The following is a 22,858-nucleotide window of genomic DNA, read 5'->3' on the forward strand; positions in this document are numbered from 1 at the left end:
CTCCCCTTGCTGGGAGCGTGGGGCAGGGGGGTGGTAAGAGGGCTGTAGGACTTGTGATTTCACAGAAGAGCTTAGGTCTCCATTTGAGGCACAACTTAGAGAAGCATGCAGGGTAGGAGCTGCAAGTATGAGAAACAAGAACATGGTATAGGACAAAGTAGATCCTCATGCTCCAACCTTCTTTCACCCTGAGATTTCTGTGTTTATTCTAGAATAGCCTACATCTTCTGATTTGTGGAAGGAGCCAATACATACCACACTCCTCCTGAACCCACAAACAGACCAGGTGTGAAGCTGCAGGAGAGGACCCTGGACCTTGGGCTATTTCCTTGGGGACCTCCACCTGTGACTGTTCTGTGAGCAACAGAAGTACTAGGACGAGGGAGACTAGGATATTGCTCCTTGGAGAAGAGATTTCTTGAAAGATACCATCACAAACAGAAAACACGATCTCTGGCTGTGACAATTAGGGGAAAGGCCTCAGGGGATTGGGTTGGCTTGAGAGATTCTCCTTGTGTCATTTTTCTGAGCTCTGGGCCTCTCCCTCTCCTCCTCGGTGCTAACCCAGATACCTGACATCCTCACCCTGGGGACCCTAGAGTCTAGGTATGGGGGGAATGTGATCTTCCCATGCCAGGGCCCGGTGAAGGGGGTAGGACACCCCACAACTTTTACTGAGAAGGAATTATCCTGAGTTACCCTCCCTCCAACACACTTCTATGGTTGTGATGACGCAGACGGTTCTGTGTGTGCTTGAATCTTCTCCACCTCAAGATAGGCTAAGGTAGGCCCAGATCCAGTGCGTGGCTATTGGTTCTGGGAAGGAGAATCCTCACCTGGATGCTCCAGTGAGCAGACATAACAGAATCTAAATGTGCAACAACAGGGCCACAAAAATCCACTTCCTCTGAGACCTCCAGACCAGCAACTGCTCCCAGAGCATGAAAGGTGCCAAGATGTGGGATGAGGGGACATTCAAGCTGTTTGTGACAACAGCAGGTACCAGCTGGAGCTAGCACTAGAAGAGGACATGAAGATGGGGTGCATGGGGATATAGGGGGTGGGGTGTGTGTGGGGCCTAGAGCAGGAAGGCATACGGACTCCTGATCCATCTATTGGGTGACTTGCTCCAGAGCTGGTACAGCTTCAGAGCAAACAATACTGTGGTCTGGCTCATGAGTTGGGGGTGGTTAGCTGGTTCTGGGAGAAACAAGACCTGTGGGGAGCCCCTCAGTGGGTGGGATCCCAGAACCTTCTGGTAATGGCACTCAGCACACATAGGAAGCTTGGCAAACTCTCTAGTTCAGGTGACACGATTCTGACAGTGGCCTGTCAGGGTATTTCAAACCAACCTTCCTTGTGGAAAAAAACAAATATCAGACAACCTGGATACAATTTTTCCAATGTTTGGAGTTGACAGAAAATTGCACAGTGAAGATGGAAGAAGCAGGAAGTTAAAAGACATGAGCCACGTATTTAAAGCCCCCTTTCCCCGCTAGATTGCCGATTCTAAGCAGTTACTGAGAAGCTACGTAGAACCTTACGAGTGTCAGGAGGGCTAAAGAAAGACAGTTGAGGGTTTACCAAGGGGGAGGGGCCCTGGCTCCATTACAGTCCTGTAGCTGGGACTATCAGGGAGGGTAGACTGGAAAAAAAAGTTCACCCCATAAGGACTGAAGCTGGGTTTTAAACTCCCTTGATCCCTAATTGCATTGAAATGCCCTGCCTGCTACAGGCAAGAAATATATTCTGGAGGAAGAGAATACTATACAGAATCTAAAATTGTCTCTAGAATTTGTCATAGCTGTATGAGTGGGTGCAGTTAGGGAAGCACCCAGGGAGGGAGCTAAGACGAGGGATTTATTAGAGCACTCAGCCCCTTTCTCCATGTGAGGAGCTGGGAAGTGTGTGTGTATGGGGTGGGGGGTTGTTGTGGAGGAGGCAGGCAAGGAAGAGAGAGCATCCCTTTACAGCTCTACAGGGCTACCCTACTCTTGCTTTCCAGCAGGGTAGGAATCTTCTTAACCTGGTCTGGGATTGAGTATTTGAAGCTAGGTTCTGGTGTTTTTGTGGGTGGGTCTACTTCTAGGTGGGCCTTACTTCTAACTTGTAACCTTACTGGGGTCCTAACAGGTGCTTACTGGGCCTCGACTTTTTACAAAACCCTGAACATCAAACTTTACCCTATTCCATGAGACTGCCCAGGGAAAATGCAGTGTCCGGCCAACCTCAACACTCTTCCCTTCACCCCAGATTCTGGTCCCTGGAGTCCCTGCCCATGTAGCCCTAGACTCCAAACTGTCTCCAGTCCCAGCACACTGTTGAATGCTCCACCGAGATCCCCGGCCTCTCAGCCTGTGCTTTCTGCCTATTCCTTAGCCTCCTGGTCCCTCCAGCAGAATGAGCCTCTTCTGTGGGATCCTGGCTGCCCTGGTAGCTCTTTGATGTCTTCAAATAGATCACTTTGTTATATATCTATTTTTTCTTTTCCAGTTGGTCTCAGCAGAAGTGTTGTTCTGACACAAGATACTCTGTCATGGCTAGAAACTGACCTTGCTTTATTTTGGTTTCTGTTCACTTTCTCAAAAGGGCCCTGACCTCCCAAACTGAAAGAGCACCCCCTCATGCCCTTTCCCCTTAAGCTGCTTTGTTATTCATAGCATGCATTATCAGATGCCTATTACATACTGATTTGGCTTTGGCTTTCTCCAGCAATACTGTAAGCTCCAGGAGTGAGAGAGTTGGTTTGTTTTGTTTTGAAGATTATTTATTTTTTCATGAGAGACACACACACAGAGAGGCAGAAACATAGGCAGAGGGAGAAGCAGACTCCATTTAGGGACCCCGATGCGGGACTTGATCCCAGGACCCCAGGATCACAACCTGAGCCAAAGCCAGACATTCAACCACTGAGCCACCCAGGTGCCCCTTTTTTAGTTTATTTATTTTTAGTAATCTCTACACCCAATGTGGGGCTTGAACTCACGACCCCAAGATCAAGAGTCACATGCTCCACTGACCAAGCCAACAAAAGCCCTGAGTGAGAGGATTTTGTATTTTTTTCCCCCCAACAATATCTAGAAACGCTCCTCCACACATTAGGGACTCAATACATACTGAATAAATGATGTTGGTTATCTGGTGGGGTGGGAGGTCTGCTCTTAAACCTCAGTCCAGTTAGGGAGAACAAGAACCAGATTGTGGATGGCCACATATGAGGGCAGGACTCAGGGGCTGGGACTTGGGAAGAGTCCTAACGTCCCAGGCTGGGCAGGTGAGAAGAGAGAGTCAGGAAGGTTTCTAGAAGTACCCTGGAGGATTTGAGAAGGTGGACGGAAAGGGAGGGCATTCCTGACAAGGGGCCAGGCCAGCAAAACTTGGAGGGGGTACTGAGAACTCCAGGTGTCTCTCCAGGGGTCATGCAAGGAAGCTTCTGGCCTCACACCCTTCTGGAAGTGAAGACTCTGAAACCCAGAGAACCCTGGTGGCCAAAATGTAATATGACCCACAAAGTTGGCCAGCATGTATTAAGGACACTACCAAATCCATCCAACGATGCTTTGATGGGGTGGGTGGGTGTTGATTTCATTTCAGAGGAGGAAACTGAAGACCAGAGAGGTCAAGTCACTGACTGAGGCTCACCCAGCTCTGCCTACATAATTTGAGGTCTGGGGAGCCCACCCAGCTGCTCCTCATGCACCACACAGAGACACCAGGAGAGATTCAGATGGGGGTGGGGAGCAAATCCACTGCTTTGAAGAGCTTTAGGCGCATATCTGCGTGTGAGGCTCCAGTATTATCTGTCTCCAGCTAGGTGACCTCTGGCCAGTCACCTGACCTCGGGCAACAGCCAGTGAGACTGTGGTGTGGATGAAGTCAGCCGGGGCAGCATCCACAGCACTCAGAGATAAGCATCCTGATTACTGTAAATGAGAGGGCCCATCAAGGGAAGCGGTTTTGCTTTACCCACTCCTGGCAAAGGTGACACATAGTGGGTCCTAAAGGAGGGTTAGGACTCTCCCGAGCATGCGCAGAACCTGGCAGAGTACTAGGCAAGCAGCCCTCTAATTTTTACTGCCTCTGGAATGTAAGGTTCTCTCCTCCCTGACACCAGTTCTGGCCTCCAGCCCCTCCTCCCTCAGACCTAGGGGTCCCTGCCTCCTACTCCCTCTTCCCTCACACCCAGGGGTCCCTGCCCCAGCCCCTCCTCCCTCAGACCTAGGAGTCCAGGCCTCCAGCCCCCTCCTCCCTCAGATCTAGGGGTCCCAGCCACCAGCCCCACCTCCCTCAGACCCAGGAGTCCAGGCCCCCAACCCCTCCTCCCTCACACCCTGGAGTCCAGGCCCCCAGCCCCTCCTCCCTCAGACCCAGGAGTCCAGGCCCCCAGCCCCTCCTCCCTCACACCCTGGAGTCCAGGCCCCCAGCCCCTCCTCCCTCAGATCTAGGGGTCCCTGCCTCCTACTCCCTCCTCCCTCACACCCAGGGGTCCCTGCCCCGGCCCCTCCTCCCTCGCACCCAGGAGTCCTGGCTCCCAGCCCCCTGCTCCCTCCTCCTTCCGACCCTGGCCCTGGTCCCGGCCTCAGCTTCTGCGGGGTCAGCGGGGTCAGCGGCAACCGGTCCCGTCCGTGCCCCTCCCGCAGTCACTCCCGCAGTCACAGGGAGGCCTGGGCGCAGCGCCCCTCACAGGCCGCCCCGCACTCCCCGGCGGCGGCGGGGCCCGGCGCCGAGCCCGGGTCTCTGGGAGGCGGAGGCGGGGGCGGGGGCGGGGGCGGGGGCGGCGGCCCCGCCGGCCCCTCCGCGTCGCGCCCCTTGCCGATGGCCAGGCGGGGCCGGCCGCGCTGCAGGCCGTCCAGGAGGGCGCAGGCCTGGCAGAGCGCGCGGCTGGCCAGCGCCCCGCAGCGGGAGCAGGCGCCGGGGGGCGGGGGCCGCGCGGCCGGGGCCAGGGCCAGGCGCTCGGCCGAGTGCACCAGGTCCAGCGCCGCCGACGGCCGCGCCGCCTCCAGGAGCTTGAGCAGGTGGCGCGCGTGGCCGCGGAAGGCCTCGGGCGCGTAGACGCACTCCTCGGAGAAGTAGTCGAGGCGACGGAAGTGCGCGTACAGCACCACCTCCTTCTGCGAGGCCAGCTGCAGCGGGCGGCAGCGCGGCAACGCGCCCCCCTCGCCCCGCGAGCCCAGGCCCCCGCCCCGGGCCAGCCGCCCCGCGTCGCCCCGCAGGAAGTTCATGAGCACGGTCTCTGCCATGTCGTCGGCGTTGTGGCCTGGGGGAGAGAGGGGGAGCCGGTGAGGTGGGGGCGCCACGCGGGGCAGCCGGGCGGGGAGACGGGGAGGGGCCCGGGGTGTGCGTGCGACCGACCGGCCGTGGAGACCCCAGACCCTGCGGGGCAGCCAGAACCCGGGGAGACCGGGAGGGGGCCCGGAGACCAGCAGGGAGGGCCACACGGGGCCATGGAGACCCCTGGGCGCCCCGGGACAGCCAGGTGGAGGCTGACGGTGGTCACAGTGAGAAAGAAGAGGGAACACACACAGGTTCCCGGGGAGCAATTCGGGGCGCCCTCATCTGGCACCCACTTATCGCCATCCCCGCCCTGTGCTAGTTGCCTTTTCAGGAAGGTAGTAAAAGTGCTTTAGGCTACAAACATTTCAGTCTCAGAAGTGTGCTTCACACTGCACAGGAGCCAAAGCAGCATTTAAGTTAATGGAGACTCTCAAGTGAGCCCTTGCCCCAGTGCCTCTGGGAATGCACATCATGGCATTCAGAAAGACCAGGGAGAAAGGGAATATTTACACAACAATCACCATAAAACAAGCTAAATCTCTTATTCTGCATCTTATTATTTTATACTGGAGCCTGTATAGTCCAGACAGTAGAACACTGGTGTTCTTAGGGCTTCTTGAATTGGCATATTAACCCTTCTCAGGGCCTTTGCATAAACTGTTTCCTCTGCTTATAATCTGCCCCTCTGTCTGCCTTTCACTGGTTACTGGGTGGCCTTCGGGTCTCAGCTCACTCTAGATGCTTCCTAACCCCTACTCTTCTCCCTTCAACTGGATGCTTCTATTAGAAGCTGGCAAAGTCTATGATTTTCCCTAGTAGCACTTCTCAGGTTCTAATTATACGTGTGAGAGAAGAGCAGGAAGAGATACCGTCTAGTGCATCATCACAATGGCAAACATTTCTGCAATACCTACTGGTTTCTGGTCTCTGGTCCAAGTGCTGCACACATAACCTAATTGCCAACAACCCTAGGACCTCAGTATTATTAACAACCCCATTTTACAGAAGAGGAAACTGAAATTAGGCATTGCTCTGGGCTTTGTAAGTGGTCAAGAATTATGTGTTGAAGTGATGACCAGGAGAGAATAAGGGTCATCACAGAGGAGAGGCCAACAGAAAATAAGGAATTCAAAGACAGTTGTATTCCAGACTACAGCTGGCTTCTGAAGGGTGGGACCACTTCATTCCCCTTCTTTTGTGAACGGGGACACAAAGAATGTCCTTTTATCTTAATGTAGGGAACCAAGCCCCTGGAGACTACACCTCCACCCTGGAGCTGCCAATGCCATCGATCACAGTGACTCAAAAGCTGGCCGCGCCCATGCCAGGCACGCACATCCCCTTCTCCATGTGCAGCTCCTCCTTCCAGGGCACACCCAGCGGCTCCTTCACCACTTAAGGGTACCCCCTTTGCCCCTCGGCCGCAGGGCCCGTGCTCACCTGTCACGATGTGCGTGGCTCCCACGAGGCGCGCCCCTTCCTCCAGCGCACGGCGCCGCAGCACCCCGCAAAAGGTGCAGCAGGCGCGGCTGCGGCCGGAGCCGGCGGTGCTGCGGGCCACGGCGTCCATCGTCCAGCCCCCGAAGAGGTCCGCGTAGGCCACGACGGTGAGCGGGAGGTCCCAGAGCGCTGCCTGGCGCCGCACGGCCGCCAGCGCCGCGTCGCGGTAGCCTCCGATGCCCTCGTCCACGGCCACCAGGCGCAGCGAGATTCCCAGGCGCGGCGCCAGTTCGCGCAGCACGTGCGCCAGCACCGTGGAGTCCTTGCCGCCGGAGGCGCCCACGGCCACTACGGCGCCGGGTGGCAGCAGGCGGCCCGCCTGCACCGTGTGCAGCACCTCGGCCTCGAAGGCGGTGCAGAAGCAGGCGCCGCACAGCGCTTGGCCGGAGCGCGGGCGGCGGAGGGCGGCGCGTGCCGCGTGGCAAGAGGAGCACTGCGGGGCGGGCATCGCGGGTTCCGGGCGGGCGGGAAGGAGTTGGCTTCTCCTGGACAGGGAGAGAGGGGAGGCAGGTTACATGCGGATTCCGATTTGTGGGGTTGTCGCCTCCGGAGAGGCGGCCTGGATAGCGCTGAGTACACCCATTGCCTGGAATATTCTCCCATCACTTGTGGAGGCTTGGCACCTTCAAGTCTCAGCTTAAGCGTTCATCATTCATTCATTCATTCATTCATTCAACGAGTATCCATTCATTGCCCCCCATCTACCTAACATGTGTTAGGCACTGGGCCAGCAGTGATCAAAATAGGAAGGGTTGCAGGCATCAAGTTTAGAGGAGGAGCCAACCCATGGATAAGTAAATAACCAAGATACTTTACAAATATAAGGAGTAACATGAAGGAATTGAGCCTCATATTACTGAGCTCAGGCTAGAAGGATGAGGAATCAGGCATTAGATCAAGGTGGGAAGAATGTTCCAGATAGAGCTAATAGCAAATGCAAAGACCGAAAAGGCAGGGCCTGTCTGTGTTCAGTTGTTTGGAAAGTGATTTATGGCTGAAGAGGGGAGAGGATCTAGGGCTTGGAGGCTGGCAGGGTGAGGAGCTTAGATTTTATTCTGGATGAGATGGGAACCATTGGATAGTTGTAATCTGTGCAGTGACAGGATCTGATTTATATTTTAACAAGATCCTCGGGCTGCTGCTGCGCGCAAATAGAGGGTGGAGAGTAGCGAGGGTAGACACGGGCAGACCAATGAAGAGGCTCCTGCAACAATCCAGATGAACAATAATGTGGCTTAGGGCTGAGTAGAGGCAGTGGAGGTGGAGAGAAGTGGTCTGGATCTCTTCTGGAAATAGAGCAAGTGGGACTCGCACAAGAGTTGGTTGAACGAGGCAGTAGGTGAGAGAAGCAGGGGGCTGACAAAGGTTCTGGCTTCAGCGTGGGGAAGCATAGGGGACCATTTCGTGGGGAAGGAGGTGGGAAGAGGGAAGAATAGGTAAATACTGTGCGAGCCAGGGGTTTAGGCCTCTGTAATTCTGTCTGGGCATGGTAAATTTTGAGGTCCTTTGCTCTGGAAGTCCTTCTGGGACCCTGGGCTGGGTCTGGCGCCTCCGCTGGGCTCCCACGGCCGCCTGACGCTCCCCCAACGCCGGCCCTGATCACTCTACAACTATCCAGGTTGTAACCAGGATAGAGGAGGGTGCGTTGGAACCGTCCTCAGGTTGCGGGGTGGAAAGGAGTCAGAACCGAGGCAGAGTCCAAAGCGGATCAGCAGGGACACCAGCTGCTTAGGGCACTTCCGCCCAGAGGGTCGCCAGAGATTGGCGCTGGGGGATCACGGAGAGGAGTGCCATGTCTCCAGGGACACCTACCGGAATGCGTGGGAGAAGACTAGGAGATCCTCAACTCCTAACACTCTAGCACTACAAAGGGCCAGGATCGGCCCATCGAGGAAGGAGGGACTCACGTGAGCAGAACCCGCGCAGGAAAGTCCAGGCTCCGAGAAAACGCGGAAACGGTGAAGGGACTACGACTACCAGAAGGCTTTGGGTTTCCCTGCCTACGACTCCCAGGTGCCCTTGGGGCAGTTTGGCCCAAAGCTCCTACAGCTCGGAAGCCAGCTGGGCCCACACCCTGCGAGCCTCGCAGTGACGTCATGCGCGCCGCCCACGGCTCCCCGGGTGCTCCGGGTCAGTCCCGCGCGTCTCCGGTTGCGCCTGCGCAAAGGCCGGAGCAGGGGCCTGATTCCTGTGTCCTGCAGCCCGCTGTGCACTTCATTCTAGAGAGGGGATGGTTGCCTTTTCGGTTCTCTGCCTTTATGGGAGTATGATAGGGCTTGAGGTGCGGGTGGAGAGTTGTCAGGGTGGAGGGGAGAAAGGGAATAGGGGTGCGCAAGGGAGAGGCAGCGCGACCGCGGCGTAGATTGCAGGGATGGGGCCGCGTCGCCCGGGGCACAGGGTGGGCTAATACGCGCGCCCCCACGGTCGTGGGAGTGGGCGTGGGTGCGCCAGCGAACGCGGTCCAGGGCCCTGCGGCCGGCGGGCTGTGCGTGCGCGGAGCTGACCCGAGCGGTTTGCGCTTCCCCACGCGCGCGCCAGGCTGGGGCGGGACCCGGTGAGCAGTTACCCGCAGGCGTGGCTCAGTGACAAGTGCGCGCCCCTACGGGCTTGTGGGGTTGAAGGCAGAGCTCGAGATAGAGGGCAGGTGAGACCAATGAGGGTTGGTCCCAGGGTTAGGGTGCAGCCTCCCAGGAGTCAGCACCCTCTCCCCCCCTCAGCCGCTTTGCAGCCCCCAAACTGCCCTCCTCCTGAGTGTTATTTCTTGTCTCCCCCTGTGAGACCCTCGATAGGGAGGATTGAGAATGAAGGGTGATGGGGGACATTTGGGTGTCTGAAGCTGTCAGGAGGGTTGACCCTCGGGGACACAGGAGTGTCAGGCCTGGCTGGAGAGATGAAGATGACCAGCTGTTAAAAGTGCTGCGAGCCAGGACATGAGGGATAGAATAGCACTTGCTGAGCAATTGGCATGTGCCCCTCCTCTGTAAAGTGGAGGTTAATAACAGAATGTGCCTCACAGACTGAGTTAATATGAGTTAATATGGAAAGTGTGTGTTCACCAAACAGTAAACTTTCATCCCATTTATTCTAATGACTGGGGCGGCTTCCCACTGGTGACCAGGCTTAATTTTTCTCTTAAAGAAAGGAGTGAGGTGAGAATGTCAAAACCTCAGGCAACCTACTGAGAGTCTTTAAGTCACTTCTCAGTTTGGGGGTGGTTTTGTACCTCAGAGAACAGTTGGCACTATCTGGAGACATTTGTGGTTGTCACAACAAGGAAGCAGGGAAGGATGTGACTGGCGTTTGGTAGGTAGAGGCCAAGGATGCTGGTAAACATAGTGTGTGCAGGATGGCCTCTCACTGCAACAAATTTTCTGGTTCAGAACAATAGTGCCAAAGTTGAGGAACCATGGCCTAAGTGGTATTCTGTTGTGCTGTACTTTGGTTTTCTAACCCCACAACTAGTATACAAATTTAGGTGGTTCTGTGTTGGTTTTAGTCTCCTGCTTTGCAAGTCTCTTTCACTATGTATTTGAGCAGATCTCAACACCACCCACACACTTTGTACTGAGAAATTGACAGAAAGGTTTATCTCAAACTGGACATCATTGACAAAAAGAGGTTGTGAAAGCCAGCCTGCCATTTGACTCCCTGTGCCACTTGCTTAGTTGTGTGACCTTGAGTAAGTTATGAAAAGTCTGTGCTTGAGTGTCCTCTGCCTAGTGGAGACGATAATAGTGTTGTTGGGTTAAAGAAGTAACTGAGTTAACCTCTGTAAAACATTAAGACCAGTGGTTGGTGCTTAGTAAGTGCTTGAGGCCGGGGTGTTCTGGTTCCTCATGTCACTTCCCTGGCGCAGCAGTAATTGGTAATCCAGTTGAGAACTGGACCAGTCCCACTAGTCCTTAGTGGCCATATTCACCAGTGTGTTGGCACAGTTTGGACAGAGGTATCTCATGGATGCTTTGCAAACATTTTATGTTTTGTTTGTTGCAACACAATATTCTGGTGGGAAAGACTGTAAGTTGGTGTCAGGGGCTTCTGGAGAGGGCAGGAGAATGTAGCTTCTCATCACGTGCAGGGTAAGGTTGAGTCTCTCAGCTTGGTGTTTGCAACCAGGCCCCTGATGACTTTTCAGCCTCCTGAGCCTCTGGCAGTTCCCCCACAATTGCCAGTGAAGTAACTTTTCTGCCAGGTGTTTACGCATGCCATCCTCCCTTCCTGAAGACCCTTCTTCACCCCTCCTCCTCACCACACTGATTCCTATTTCTCATCCAGGTAGCCACGTGGATGTACTCCCTCTAGAAAGCCTGCAGGACCTGTCCTCACTTGCACTGCATTAATAAACCATCTCTGGGCTCACACAGCCCCTGGTCCCTGACATTGTCAGAGGCCCTGTCACCTTGGGCTGTGGCTGTGACTTTCGGTGTCTCTTTGTATTGGGAGCTCCTTGAAAGAGGGTTTTAGCTGGATTTGCACCTGGGTCCCAGCATCCAGGCACAAGGCCAGGTACAGAGCAGGCAAGGCTTTCGAGGCCCTTCCTGAGCTGCCCCTAGCCTGCCCCTCTTTTCTTGTCTCCTGTGATTTGTACCCCAGTGAGCACAGAACCCAGGAAGTTTGCCGTGTGGTATGGTGGTTAAGGGCAGAAGCAACTTGGTTCAGATCCTGGGAGTACCATCCTAGTTGTAGAACTGTGGACAACTTACATTTTCTCACCTGTGAGATAGAAATAACAATAGTAGGGATTCCTGGGTGGCTCAGGGTGTGGTCCTGGAGTCTCGGGATTGAGTCCTGCATCGGGCTCCTGCATGGAGCCTGCTTCTCCCTCTGCCTGGGTCTCTGCCTCTCTTTCTCTCTCATGAATAAATAAAATCTTAAAAAAAAATAATAGTACAGCCCTCATTCGATGAGAGCACTGGTTCCAAACCTGGCATGATTTTGACTTCCAGAGGACATTTGGCAGAGACATTTTTGGTGGTCACAGCTGGAGTTGGCGGATACTGGCATCCAGAAGTGTTAGAAATCTGTAATATACAGGAGAGCCCCTATAGCAAAGAACTAACATGCCCAGAATGCCAGTAATGCTGAGACTGAGAAGAGGGAACGTTTGATGAGTGCTTAAAACAGCTCTTGGGCCATAGTAAGTGCTCCAAAGATGAGAGGTACCATTACCACCATGATTTAGGCATACCAGGCTCTCTGGTACTTCCATCTCTCTGCCTAGAGTGCCTTTCCCTCCCTGGGTATGGGTGGCGAATGTCTGCTTATCCTTCGGGACCTACCCAGAATGCTACCTTTTTGTGGAAACCTTCCCTGAGTTCTACCACCCTCATCCCCCAAGACACCCCCAGCCAGGCAATGGAAAGAACTTCGGAGTTGCACACACACAGGCTTGGGCTCAAATTCATGCTCTTTTTCTTGTTTTAGATTTTATTTATCTGAGGGAGCAGGAGGAGGAGCAGAGGGAGAGGGAGAAGCAGACTCCCTGCTGAGCAGAGAACTGGATGTGGCACTCAATCCTGGGACCCTGAGATCATGACCCTAAGCCAAAGGTAGATGCTGAAACAACTGAGCCACCAGGTGCCCCTAAAATTCATGCTCTTTTCTTACACCTGAGTGACTTTAGGCATCAATATCCTTACTTGTGAAATCAAAGGGTGGCTTTGAAAATGAAAGGCCCACAATGCGTTAGTGTTCTTTTAAGATCAAGACTACCTTTGTGGGTTATATTAGTTTATAAAATCTAAAAGCTTAGTATTGGTTTAGATTAGGGAAAATTTTTTTTTTTAAAGATTTTATTTATTCACGAGAGACAGAGGCAGAGACAAAGGCAGAGAGAGGAGAAGCAGGGTATATGCAGGCCCCTCACCCCCCTCTTCCATGTGAAACTTGATACTGGAACTTCAGGATCACACCCTGAGCAAAGGCAGGCACTCAACCACTGAGCCACCCAGGTGTCCCAATTAGGGGAATTTGTTAATAAATATTTTAAAATAAGATTTGCTGTAGGAGGGACACCTGGGTGACTTAGTCTGTTAAGTGGTTAAGCTAAGTGTGTCTGCCTTGGGCTCAGGTCATCTCAGGGCTCAGCAGGATGTCTGCTTCTCCTTCCCCCTGCCCTTGTACTCTAGCTCACTCTCACTCTCTCCCTCTCAAATAAATAAATAAAATCTTAAAAAAAAATATGCTGTGGGGGTGACTGGGTGGTTCAGTCTCAGAAAAGCATCCAACTTTTGATCTTGCAGTATAAGGTTGAGCCCCATGTTGGGTACAAGATTCCTCAAAAAATGAACATCATTTAATAAATAAGATTTGCTGTGAGATTAGAAACTAGCAAAATTGTCTCAATCACCAGGAGAGTTGAGAAAAAAGCTATGTGCTGTACACATGACACCCACATCTAATAAGTAAAGACTCAAAAGTGTGAACACAAGAGGAGAGGAAAAGACACCGGAAAACAGCACAAAGAAATCTAAGTTCAGCTACAACCACTAAACAGATTTTTGAGCCAAAAAGCACTGGGAGTAATAGTGCGTCATCCCAGATGAACAAGGAATAACCAGGATGACCAAACAATTCTAAACTTGGATATACCTAACAACACAGTCTCCAAAGAAATAAAACCCAAATTAGCAGGATGAGGAGGAGAAACTGACAAATTCTAGAAGCACTGCGATATTTAAATATAAATTTCTCATTAATTCATCAAGCAGACAAAAAACTGTAAAGCTATGGAAAATTTGAACAAGACGAGTGGCACCTGACATTTTTCAACATTGAGGGTTTTTTTGTTTTGTTTTGCTTTGTTACTCAGAGGTGGAAAATGTTACACGTTTTACAAGGTGATATGAGATGAAGATTGGCTGTTAATGGGATAAATATTTTATGACATGACTCAAATAGGCTTTAAGTACCTAAGAGAAAAATGCATACCAATTCTAACAGGGTTCATAAATTTTTACCTGGATATTTTATCCAGTGTAACTTGAAAAACTTGTCCCTGAAAACACTGTGGTTGAATTTTAAATTAACTCCACTAAACTCTCATGCTGTGGTGGTTCTGAATACAGAATGTCCCAACAGGAACCTGGCATCACCTTAAATGAGTAGAATAGAAACACATTCCCATGCAGGAAGTTATGTATACACACCCCACTTGGAAGACCTCTGCTACATAAAACAGATTCTATATACCAGAATACATTTCTTACCTTCTTGGAGGTCAGGAAGTTCAGGGATTGCCTTAGAGTGAACACAAAATCTGACCTGGGGCAGGTATTTCTGAAGCTAACAGATCCAGCTTGAAAGATAATTTCCGGATGAAAAGGAAAATTGGTTTCATTCCTAAAGAAGAAACTCTTTCTTTCTTTCTTTCTTTCTTTCTTTCTTTCTTTCTTTCTTTCTTTCTTTCTTTCTTTCTTTCTTTCTTCTTTCTTTCTTCTTTCTTTCTTTCTTTCTTTCTTTCTTTCTTTCTTTCTTTCTTTCTTCTTTTTTCTTTCTTTTCTTCTTTCTTTCTTTCTTTCTTTCCTTCCTTCCTTCCTTCCTTCCTTCTTTTTTTCTTTTCTTTCTTTCTTTCTTTCTTTCTTTCTTTCTTTCTTTCTTTCTTTCTTTCTTTCTTTCTTTCTTTCTTTCTGTTTTTGATTTTGTTTATTTCAGAGAGAGAGAGCATGCATGAGCAAGGGAGGGGCAGAGGGAGAAGCAGACTTCCTGCTGAACAGAGAGCCTGACATAGGACTCAATCCTAGGCCCCTGGATCATGACTTGAGCTGAAGGCAGATGCCTAAACCGACTGAGCCACCCAGATGCTCCAAGAAACACATTTCTAATATTAGAATTTCTTTGGAATGAGGGGCTTCTAGATGGTTTGGTTTCAACAACTTCCCTCTTGTTGGCAGTGTATTTTCATTCTGGAGAGTATGGACTTTGGAGGGCCAGTTGTGTATGGCAGGTCAGCCAAAGATCCTCTGTGCTTCTACCTTTCCCTTTTCATGAAAAGAGACCTAATGAGCCACAGTTGGGGCAGAAGATGCTAGGCATTGTCATCCTCAAATCACTGCCACCCTTAGTCTGACTCAGAAGACAGAGCTGGGGTGCAGGCATGTGTCAGGAACCCACCAGGAGGAACGGACAGCTTCCTAGGGGGATCCATGGGGAGACTCCTTGGGGAGACTCTGGGTCTCTGAGGTCATGTAGGCTCTTAAGGGATGTACACATATCACATGGCAGTCAGAAAAATATTGCTTTCCCCAAATGAAAATATAACTTATTATTAGACTTGGAAACATGTCAGTTGGAAAATGTGGGTGTACTAATTTGAATCTTGTAACATGCATGGGAGTTCCTGCTACTTTAAAATGTCGGGTTTTTTTTTTTCTTGAAATCTTAAGTAACTTTGGGAAACAATATGCAATTGATTTTATCCTACCTTGCTCACCTTTCAACAGTAGTGAAATGGACTCTATTTTTTGAGGGAGTAACAGGAACACACTCATGCTTCGATACCTACAGTCACATGATTATGCTTCCCCCAATTTCTTTTTTCAAATCATTGCTCATAATTAAATTTTCTCCACCAGGAGCCCAAATGACAGTAACACTGTGTCTTAAGTCATAACCCCTGTATTTGCAATAGGGATCAATGATAAAATGAGGAATCAGAGGATAATTGCTCTGTTGCAGTCTACAAAACGTGCCTGTCACATTTCCTGTGAAGTCAGAGGGGTCCTTTTTACTGGGCTCTCCAGGAGACAAACCACACTTTCCATAGTAGCCCTTCTTGTCCTGCACCAGGAGAAAGAAGTCTGGACACTGGGTGTCTTAACACTGGGTGATGTGTGTCCAACACATTCCCTTTGTTGGTGGCTCCACAGAAACCAACAGATGCAGCCGACTCCTGTGTGAAGAATCATGCTCCTGAGCACACATATGCCATGGAAGGCTCCTTGCTCCTCCAAGCTGCCGAGGAAGGGGAAATAGAGTCACCATCGAGGTTCTGCTGGCACCTCCAAATGTTTACAGAGCAGCTGGACCCTGGCTGGGGTGGCCGACTCAGGAACCATCCACACTTGTAGCATTCACCGCTGGGAAATAGGGATTAGTATGAGCCCTGCTGTTCTCATCAAATACATTCATAAATTGCTGCTGCGCCAACTCTACCAGGACCTTTCAAAGACTGGTTTTTGGTCCCAAAGTGCATACCAAGTCCAGCTGAGCTCCCTGAGACATACTTTTTAAAAATATTTTCTTTATTCAAGAGAGAGAGAGAGAGAGAGGCAGAGACCCAGGCAGAGGGAGAAGCAGGCTCCATGCAGGGAGCCCAATGTGGGACTCGATTCTGGGACTCCAGGATTATGTCCTGGGCCGAAGGCAGGCGCCCAACCGCTGAGCCACCCAGGGGTTCCCCCTGAAACATACTCGACAATCCGTTTTCTGCTGGGTGTGTGAACAGGGTGCATTTCCACCATATGTGGGGGTTTCTTCTCATTTTGATGAAAAGAGGGGCATCTAAATTTGAAATGTCACTCAAAAGTCTGTATGGTATTCTATGAAATAGCGCTCCTTTGTGATCTGGCTTTTCAGCTGAAAAGCTGAGAGACATTCTACCTTCAGGTAGTTTTTTCTTATTCCTGCCTCACAACAGAGAATTTGCTACTGAAATTGGGATTCATGTCTCCATGCTCCAGAATTGAAGGGTTTTCTGCCCCCAATCCCATACTGTCTTGTCCCACATTTGAGATGTAATACTGAGCCTATTTCTGTAATGAGATAATTTTCTGGTTTGTCTGAAAATTCGCTCACCAATTTAGTGACGAGGCCTCCAGCCTGTGTATGACTGTTCAGTGCCCTTTGATTCTCCCCTTGCCTACCTCACGGCCTTTCCACCTGCTCTTCCCTCTGCCCAGCCACCTAGAAAAGAGATAGCCTCCCTTTGTTTCTTTCCTTTCCATCCATTTCCTGCTCCACCCCTTTCGATGTGTAGGTTTTTATTGCTCTCTGAAATGACCTGTTTTCTTGCCTGTCCTTCCCACCAGAATAAGGGTTTCCTGGGGAGTAGAGGTTTCTATTGGTTTTGCTTGTGGCAGCTTCGTTGGTTTGCTCAATAATCCTGGCACAGAAGTGGTTCTTAGTAACTAGAGATGAACAAACACTCAGCCCTGGTGCTGGGTGATGCTGGGGACCCAGGGCTGAGCTGGGCCGAGGCCTGCCCCATTCCCAGGTGGGTGAGGGAGGGAGATGAGGGAGGAAGATCTGGACACAGATCATTCCTGGTCTGGTGTCAGAGCAGTGACAGCAGAGATACAGGAGACCAGGAGAGCTGACGCAGAGAGGGGAGGATGTGGAGAAGGCTCCCCAGTGAGGGGCTCTGGCAGTGGCTGAGCATGAGCAGGAGTCTGTCAGGTGGTGAGTCATTCATTCACTCACTCATCCTGTGCTCGGAAATGCTGGGGACCCAGAGATGAGTCAGTCCTGAACCCTGTTCTCTGCAAACTCCTACTCTGATGGGGGCGGTTGACAGGACAGCCACAAACCAGGATGATCAGACCGTGGTGGAGACGTATAGAGGCTGCATAAGCCTCTAGGAGATACCAGGTGCTCATTACAGGAAAGAGAAGGGCACCCAGAATAAACAGGAGTCAGGTCCCTTTCATACAGGGTGCTGGAAATATGAGCAGACCTGGCACAATCTGGAATAATGTGCAGCCGGGTCACATTGCACACTGCACATCCTAGCGCAACAACCCAGTGAGCCCGAACCCGCTATAGGTCCCATTTCACAGACAAGGACATTGAGCCTTAGAAAGATTGAGTTGCTCACCCAGGGGAGCTACCAGCCAGGGTCCACTGTGATCATGGGGCTTGGAGGGGACCAGGTGGGAAGAGATGAGGCTGCAGATATGCTCGTCAGGTTCTTCATGCAGGCGGCACAGCCTTGAGCAGCCTCGCTGTTCTTTCACCCTGACCTCCCCTCCCCTGTGCAAAGACAGTCAGGGAGGGGGTGGGTGCAGTGCTGTGGGACTGAGCTACATGGGGCAAAAGTGAGGGGTTTGCAAGATGGAAAGAATGACCTTTTGTTTCCTTCCCCAGCATGGAACAACAGAGGGGGCTCCTGTTATTATTTCTGGGGGTACAGCTGCTGCTTATGGGGGCATTCCTCTACCAGAACCGCCACCACCACAGCTTCACCTCCTTCTTGCACGTCCTGATACAGGACAGGCCAACGGTGGGAGAAGAGTTGCCCTTTCTGGTCTCAGTCTCTGCTGCGCAGACCTCTTCCCAGGATGTGTACACCAACCTAAGCCAGATCCACCCTGTGGGCGTTAGTGAGGAGGACCTGCCTAGCTGCCCCCTCATCTCACCTTACATCAGTAAGCTTGTCAGAATATCCTGTCCCCCGAACCCTGCCTCAGGTTTTGGGGAGCTAGAAAGACTCCTTTGGGGGGGTAGGGGAGGATCTAGAAGCAGGCCTGGCACTGATGACCCAAGGGTGACAGCATGTGTGCTAGTCATCTGTGGCTGCATCATAACGAACCACCCCAGAACTCTGTCTTTAAACAGTCATCAACTCTTTTTTAATTATTATTATTTTTAAAGATTTTATTTATTTATTCATGAGAGCCACAGAGAGAGAGAGGCAGAGACATAGGTAGAGGGAGAAGCAGGCTCCCTACGGGGAGCCTGATGCGGGACTCGACCCAGAACCCTGGAATCACAACCTGAGCCAAAGGCAGATGCGCAACCACTGAGCCTCCCAGGTGCCCAACAGACGTCAACTCTTAATGTGTATCTGGGTGGGGAGTTTTGGGAAGGGCCCAGTTGGGCAGTCGTGGTCCAGGTTTTTCACACAGTTGCAGTGAGATATGGCTGGAGCTAAAAAAGCAGGGGGTGGAAGCACTCCCACTCTCTGTACATGATCTTAGAGCCTCCGCAGAGCCCTCCCAGGGGGCTCGTTTGGGCTTCCAAACAGTATGGTGGCCTGAGAGCTTAGCCGGCAACTGCTAGCTTCAAGAGCAAGTGTTCACATAAAGCAGGCAGAAGCCATTTGGCCTTCTCTGATCTGGTCCCAAAAGCCATGTAGTGTCACTTCTGCCATACTCTGTTCATTGAAACTGTTATAAAAGCCCACCCAATTTTAAGGAGTGGGGACATACACTCATCTCTCTGTGGGAGGAGTATCAAAGTCATGTTGTAAGAGGGGCATTTGGGTAAAGAGATACTGTTGTGGCATCTTTGGAAGAAATATGTTCTGCTACAGAAAGGGGGAGGAGCCACAGCTGGGGCTGGGTGGGTGGGCAGTGGGGCCCTCAGAAGAAGGTGCTGGAAGGAGCAGTCTGAGGTGCAGGGAGAGTGGGTGGCCTGAGAACCACCCCAGGGGAAACACCCTTAAAACAACAGAGAGGTATTCTCCCATAGTTCTGGAAGCCAGAAGTTTCATGGTGTTGACAGTGTTGGTTCTTTCCGGATGTTCTAGAGAGAAAAACCATCCTATGCCTCTCTCTCTCCTAATTTCTGGTGGTTGTTAGCAATCCTTGGCTTTCCTTGGCTTAGAGGCACATCACTTTAATTTCTGCCTCCATGGCCACCTTCTCTCTGGGTCTTCACATGACCTTCTTATAAGGACACCAGTTGTTGCATTTAGGGCCCACCCAAATTCAACACTTCCACATTTTAATCACTTACATCTGCATAGACTTATTCCCAAGTTAAGGTCACATTCTGAAGGCTGGTGGACATGGTTGGGGGGGGGGGACATGATGGAACCCAGTACAACTGGGTTGTGGGGTTTCTAGGGGATCCCCTTGACCATCCATGGTACTTACCTCTCTCAGATGGCCCCTTGAAGGTGATGATCCCAGAGAACCTGACAATGGAGCAGGTGGTGGAAAAGAACCCGCTGGTGGAGCTGGGGGGCCAGTACCGGCCACCTGACTGCTGGACACGTCACCACACAGCAGTAGTGGTGCCCTACTACGGGCAAGTCCAACATCTGCAGCACCTGCTCTTCCATCTGCACCCCTTCCTACAGCGCCAGCAACTGCACTATGCCATCTATGTGGTGAACCAGGTGCGTCTGGGGTGGGGAGGGGCAGAGGCAAAAAGACCCACAAGGTGGGTCTCCAAGCACAGCTGTGGAGAGTCACGTCAGCATTTGGGCCAGAGAGTGGCTGGTTGGGGGCTGGATTTATGAGTCAAGAAGATCTTGGGGGAAATTAGAGCTGGGGCTATAGGTTTATAGCTCAGCTGGGGCTGAGTCTGGGGTTGGCTCAAGTGGCTGTCTGGAAGACTCAGTCCCACAGAGTCTAGACCTCCCTGAAACCAGGGCTGGCCAGGTTGGGCAATGAAGCTAAGTGGTAATTTAAAGCACTGGGTTTAGGATCCCTTTGGATGCTTGTTTGAATCTCAGTCTTGCCTATTACTACCTGTGTGGTCAGAGTGTGGGACCATCATCCATCCATCCATCCCATTGTCACTCATATAACTATGGATAAACTTGGGGAACTCAGTGTTATGGTTTTTTCATTCATGAGACAGGGATGATAGTAACCCTCCCATCGCTAGGTTGTGGGAAGCATTGAGTTAATAACTAAAGCAGTGAGGTCAAGGCCTGGTACATAGTAGCTACTTAGTGATATAGCTAATGATGATGGTGATGATGATGATGGCAATGATGGTTTTGATGGTGGTGAGGATGATGTTGATGTGGTGAGTGATGGAGGTGATATGAGGTTGTGTTGATGGCCTTGGAGATGCTGATGATGATGGTGCTCATGCTGGCAATGAACATAATAGCAAGTGTTGATGGTAACTAGGTGGTGATGAAGGAGAACATGATGATGGAGGAAGAGGAGGGAGAGGCAAAACCTGTCATGTTTTCTGAGCATCAGATCCATTCTTTGGTAGGGGCAGAAACAGATGTAGGTGGTCCCTGCTCTCCCTAACCCCTGCCTATTGAAGGGGGGTTTATAGTCTCTTGAAGGAGATAATCTTTGAGAATCCTGCAAATGGTTGTGGACAGAGCTGAGGGGCTGGAGATACAGACTCTGCCTAGGATGGGGGTGGGAATCCAGGAAAAGTCTTCCAGGAGAGGTAAACTTTGAACTGTGCCCTTGTGGATAGGTCTGGGTTTTGCAGCTCCAGTGGGAATAGGGCCCAGGCAGGAGAATGGCACTGGAAAGGGGGAGCAGATGGGCCTGGCAGGTGAGGAAACACTCCTGCCCACTGGTGAGTGAGCATGGAGCATCTCTGTCCATCCCAGGTACACACCACTGCTTTCAACCGGGGCAAGCTACGCAATGTGGGGTTCTGGGAGGCCATGCAGGAGGAGGAATGGGACTGTGTCTTCTTCCATGATGTGAACCTCCTCCCAGAGGATGACCGCAACCTCTACATCTGTGACATCTTCCCAGCCCATGTGTCTGTGGCCATTGACAAGTTCAACTACAAGTAGGTGGAAGGAGGGGGCCTCCTGGGGGAAACCATAGGCAGACCCTGTGCTTCCCTGGACTTCACCCTGCCCATCTATAGGGTCTAATCCTCGATCCCTGGAACTCAGGTGGAGAAGAATGATGGGGCCCAAGGAAAAGTCTTGTAGACAGGGAAGAAACTTCCTTTTAGATGTGGGTGTTAAGGGTGGAGGTCAGTGACAGGGTCATGGTGGAGGTCAAAGAAGGAGAATGTGTGAAAGAAGGGGCTGACTAGGGGACAGGAGAGGGTTATCTTAGGGTCTGAGGAGAAAGGGCCATTGAGGGGTCACACGGTGGGCCTGTCAGATGATTTAGGGGAGGAGATATCCCAGGTCAAGTGAGGGCCCACCTCAGGGGGCAGAGGAAGGGTTACTCCAAGATCAGGGAAGGGGGTACCTGTGGGGTTAGGGGAGAGGTGATCACAGGGGTGAGTTGGGAAGGGTAAACTCAGAAATAAAGCTTGGAGATCCTGGCCAGGACCCCTGTTGCCTGAAATTCCTTGTTCCCAACTCTCTCTGCCTCTCCAGGCTACCCTACCACGGCTACCTTGGGGGCGTGTTTGCTCTGCGCCCCACTCACTACCTGAGGATAAATGGCTTCCCCAACTCGTACTGGTACTGGGATCATGAGGACCATGACATCGCTGCTAGGTGGGGGGCCCTGTTTGAGGAGCCTAGCATGGGGCTGCAGGTCCCTCCATGGTGTGGGGGACACTGGCCGCCATGGCCTGAAGGGCTGGGTGTGGCATAGGGACCCTATCAGAGTCAGGCTTCTGGCTTCCCTGCCCTCTCCCTTGTAAGGCTGCAACTGAGCGGGATGCTACTCTCACGACCCCATCTGCTCTTTGGCCGCTACCACATGCTAGAGGGGCAGGACCCCAGCCACCAGCAAAGCCCCCAGAGGTAAGTTGGGGTTGGAGGTAGGATGTCCCACCTTGGGCAGTCACTAAGTCCTGGGCTCACGTAGCTGCCCCTGCCTCCAGCCCTGGCCTTCTGGCCTCAATCCACCACAAATGGCAGCAGGATGGCATGAACTCGCTGGGCTACAGGCGGCTCTCCAAGGAGCTGCAGCCCCTCTACACCAACCTCACCGTGGACATCAACTTCCCAACTTCCCAGCCCTAGCAGGCCCAGTGCCAAGCTGAGGGGGAGCTGGAGGCTGGAACAGAATCCCCAAGACCAGGGCTGTAGGGCAGTCCTCCCAACTGGTTTCTTATTAAAGTTTATTTTACTCACTTCTGTCAACCTTTATCTCCACCCTTTCATTTTCGCACATTCATTCAAAGTCCCACTCAGATTCCCTGGTTCTCTCCAAGTGTGCAGCACACATCTGCCTACCCATTCATTTCTCACAAAAACTTCTGCGATAGGCACTGCTGGCATCGTCCTGTGAGGATGGTTGAACAGTGTTCACCCGACAGAATACCATGCAACCAGATGCAGCACGAAAAGAACAAGGTACACGTGTATGGTATGCTCTGCTATTTATTTTTTAAAAATATGAGAGAGAGAGACATAGGCAGAGGGAGAAGCAGGCTCTTCACAGGAGCCCGATGTGGGACTCAATCCCAGATCCCAAGATCATGACCTGAGCCAAAGGCAGCAACACAACTGCTGAGCCACCTA

General features: G+C 51.7%; 2 protein-coding genes across 3 annotated transcripts; one reads left to right on the forward strand and one right to left on the reverse strand.

Annotated features, from left to right (window-relative positions):
- Positions 1–4,426: 4,426 nt before the first annotated feature.
- On the reverse strand, positions 4,427–8,752 carry LOC121485109 (cytoplasmic tRNA 2-thiolation protein 1). 2 transcript variants are annotated; one of them, XM_041745144.1, is made up of 3 exons: positions 8,587–8,711; positions 6,715–7,259; positions 4,427–5,257 (listed from the first exon to the last, which is right to left on the reverse strand). In XM_041745144.1, the coding sequence occupies exons 2-3, from the start codon at positions 7,220–7,222 to the stop codon at positions 4,653–4,655; spliced, it is 1,113 nt and encodes a 370-aa protein (XP_041601078.1). In that variant the 5' UTR covers positions 7,223–7,259; positions 8,587–8,711; the 3' UTR covers positions 4,427–4,652. The 2 variants fall into 2 exon arrangements, with proteins under 2 accessions (XP_041601078.1, XP_041601077.1); XM_041745143.1 differs by having other exon boundaries at positions 4,428–5,257; positions 8,682–8,752.
- LOC121478852 (beta-1,4-galactosyltransferase 3-like) lies at positions 7,650–22,444 on the forward strand. The gene is made up of 9 exons (XM_041734248.1): positions 7,650–7,674; positions 8,522–8,594; positions 8,739–8,904; positions 17,981–18,137; positions 19,599–19,834; positions 21,026–21,213; positions 21,761–21,883; positions 22,034–22,135; positions 22,216–22,444. The coding sequence occupies exons 1-9, from the start codon at positions 7,650–7,652 to the stop codon at positions 22,355–22,357; spliced, it is 1,212 nt and encodes a 403-aa protein (XP_041590182.1). The 3' UTR covers positions 22,358–22,444.
- Positions 22,445–22,858: the final 414 nt, after the last annotated feature.

Source organism: Vulpes lagopus, chromosome 2, assembly GCF_018345385.1.
Source record: "Vulpes lagopus strain Blue_001 chromosome 2, ASM1834538v1, whole genome shotgun sequence".
NCBI classification, from domain to species: Eukaryota; Metazoa; Chordata; class Mammalia; order Carnivora; family Canidae; genus Vulpes; species Vulpes lagopus.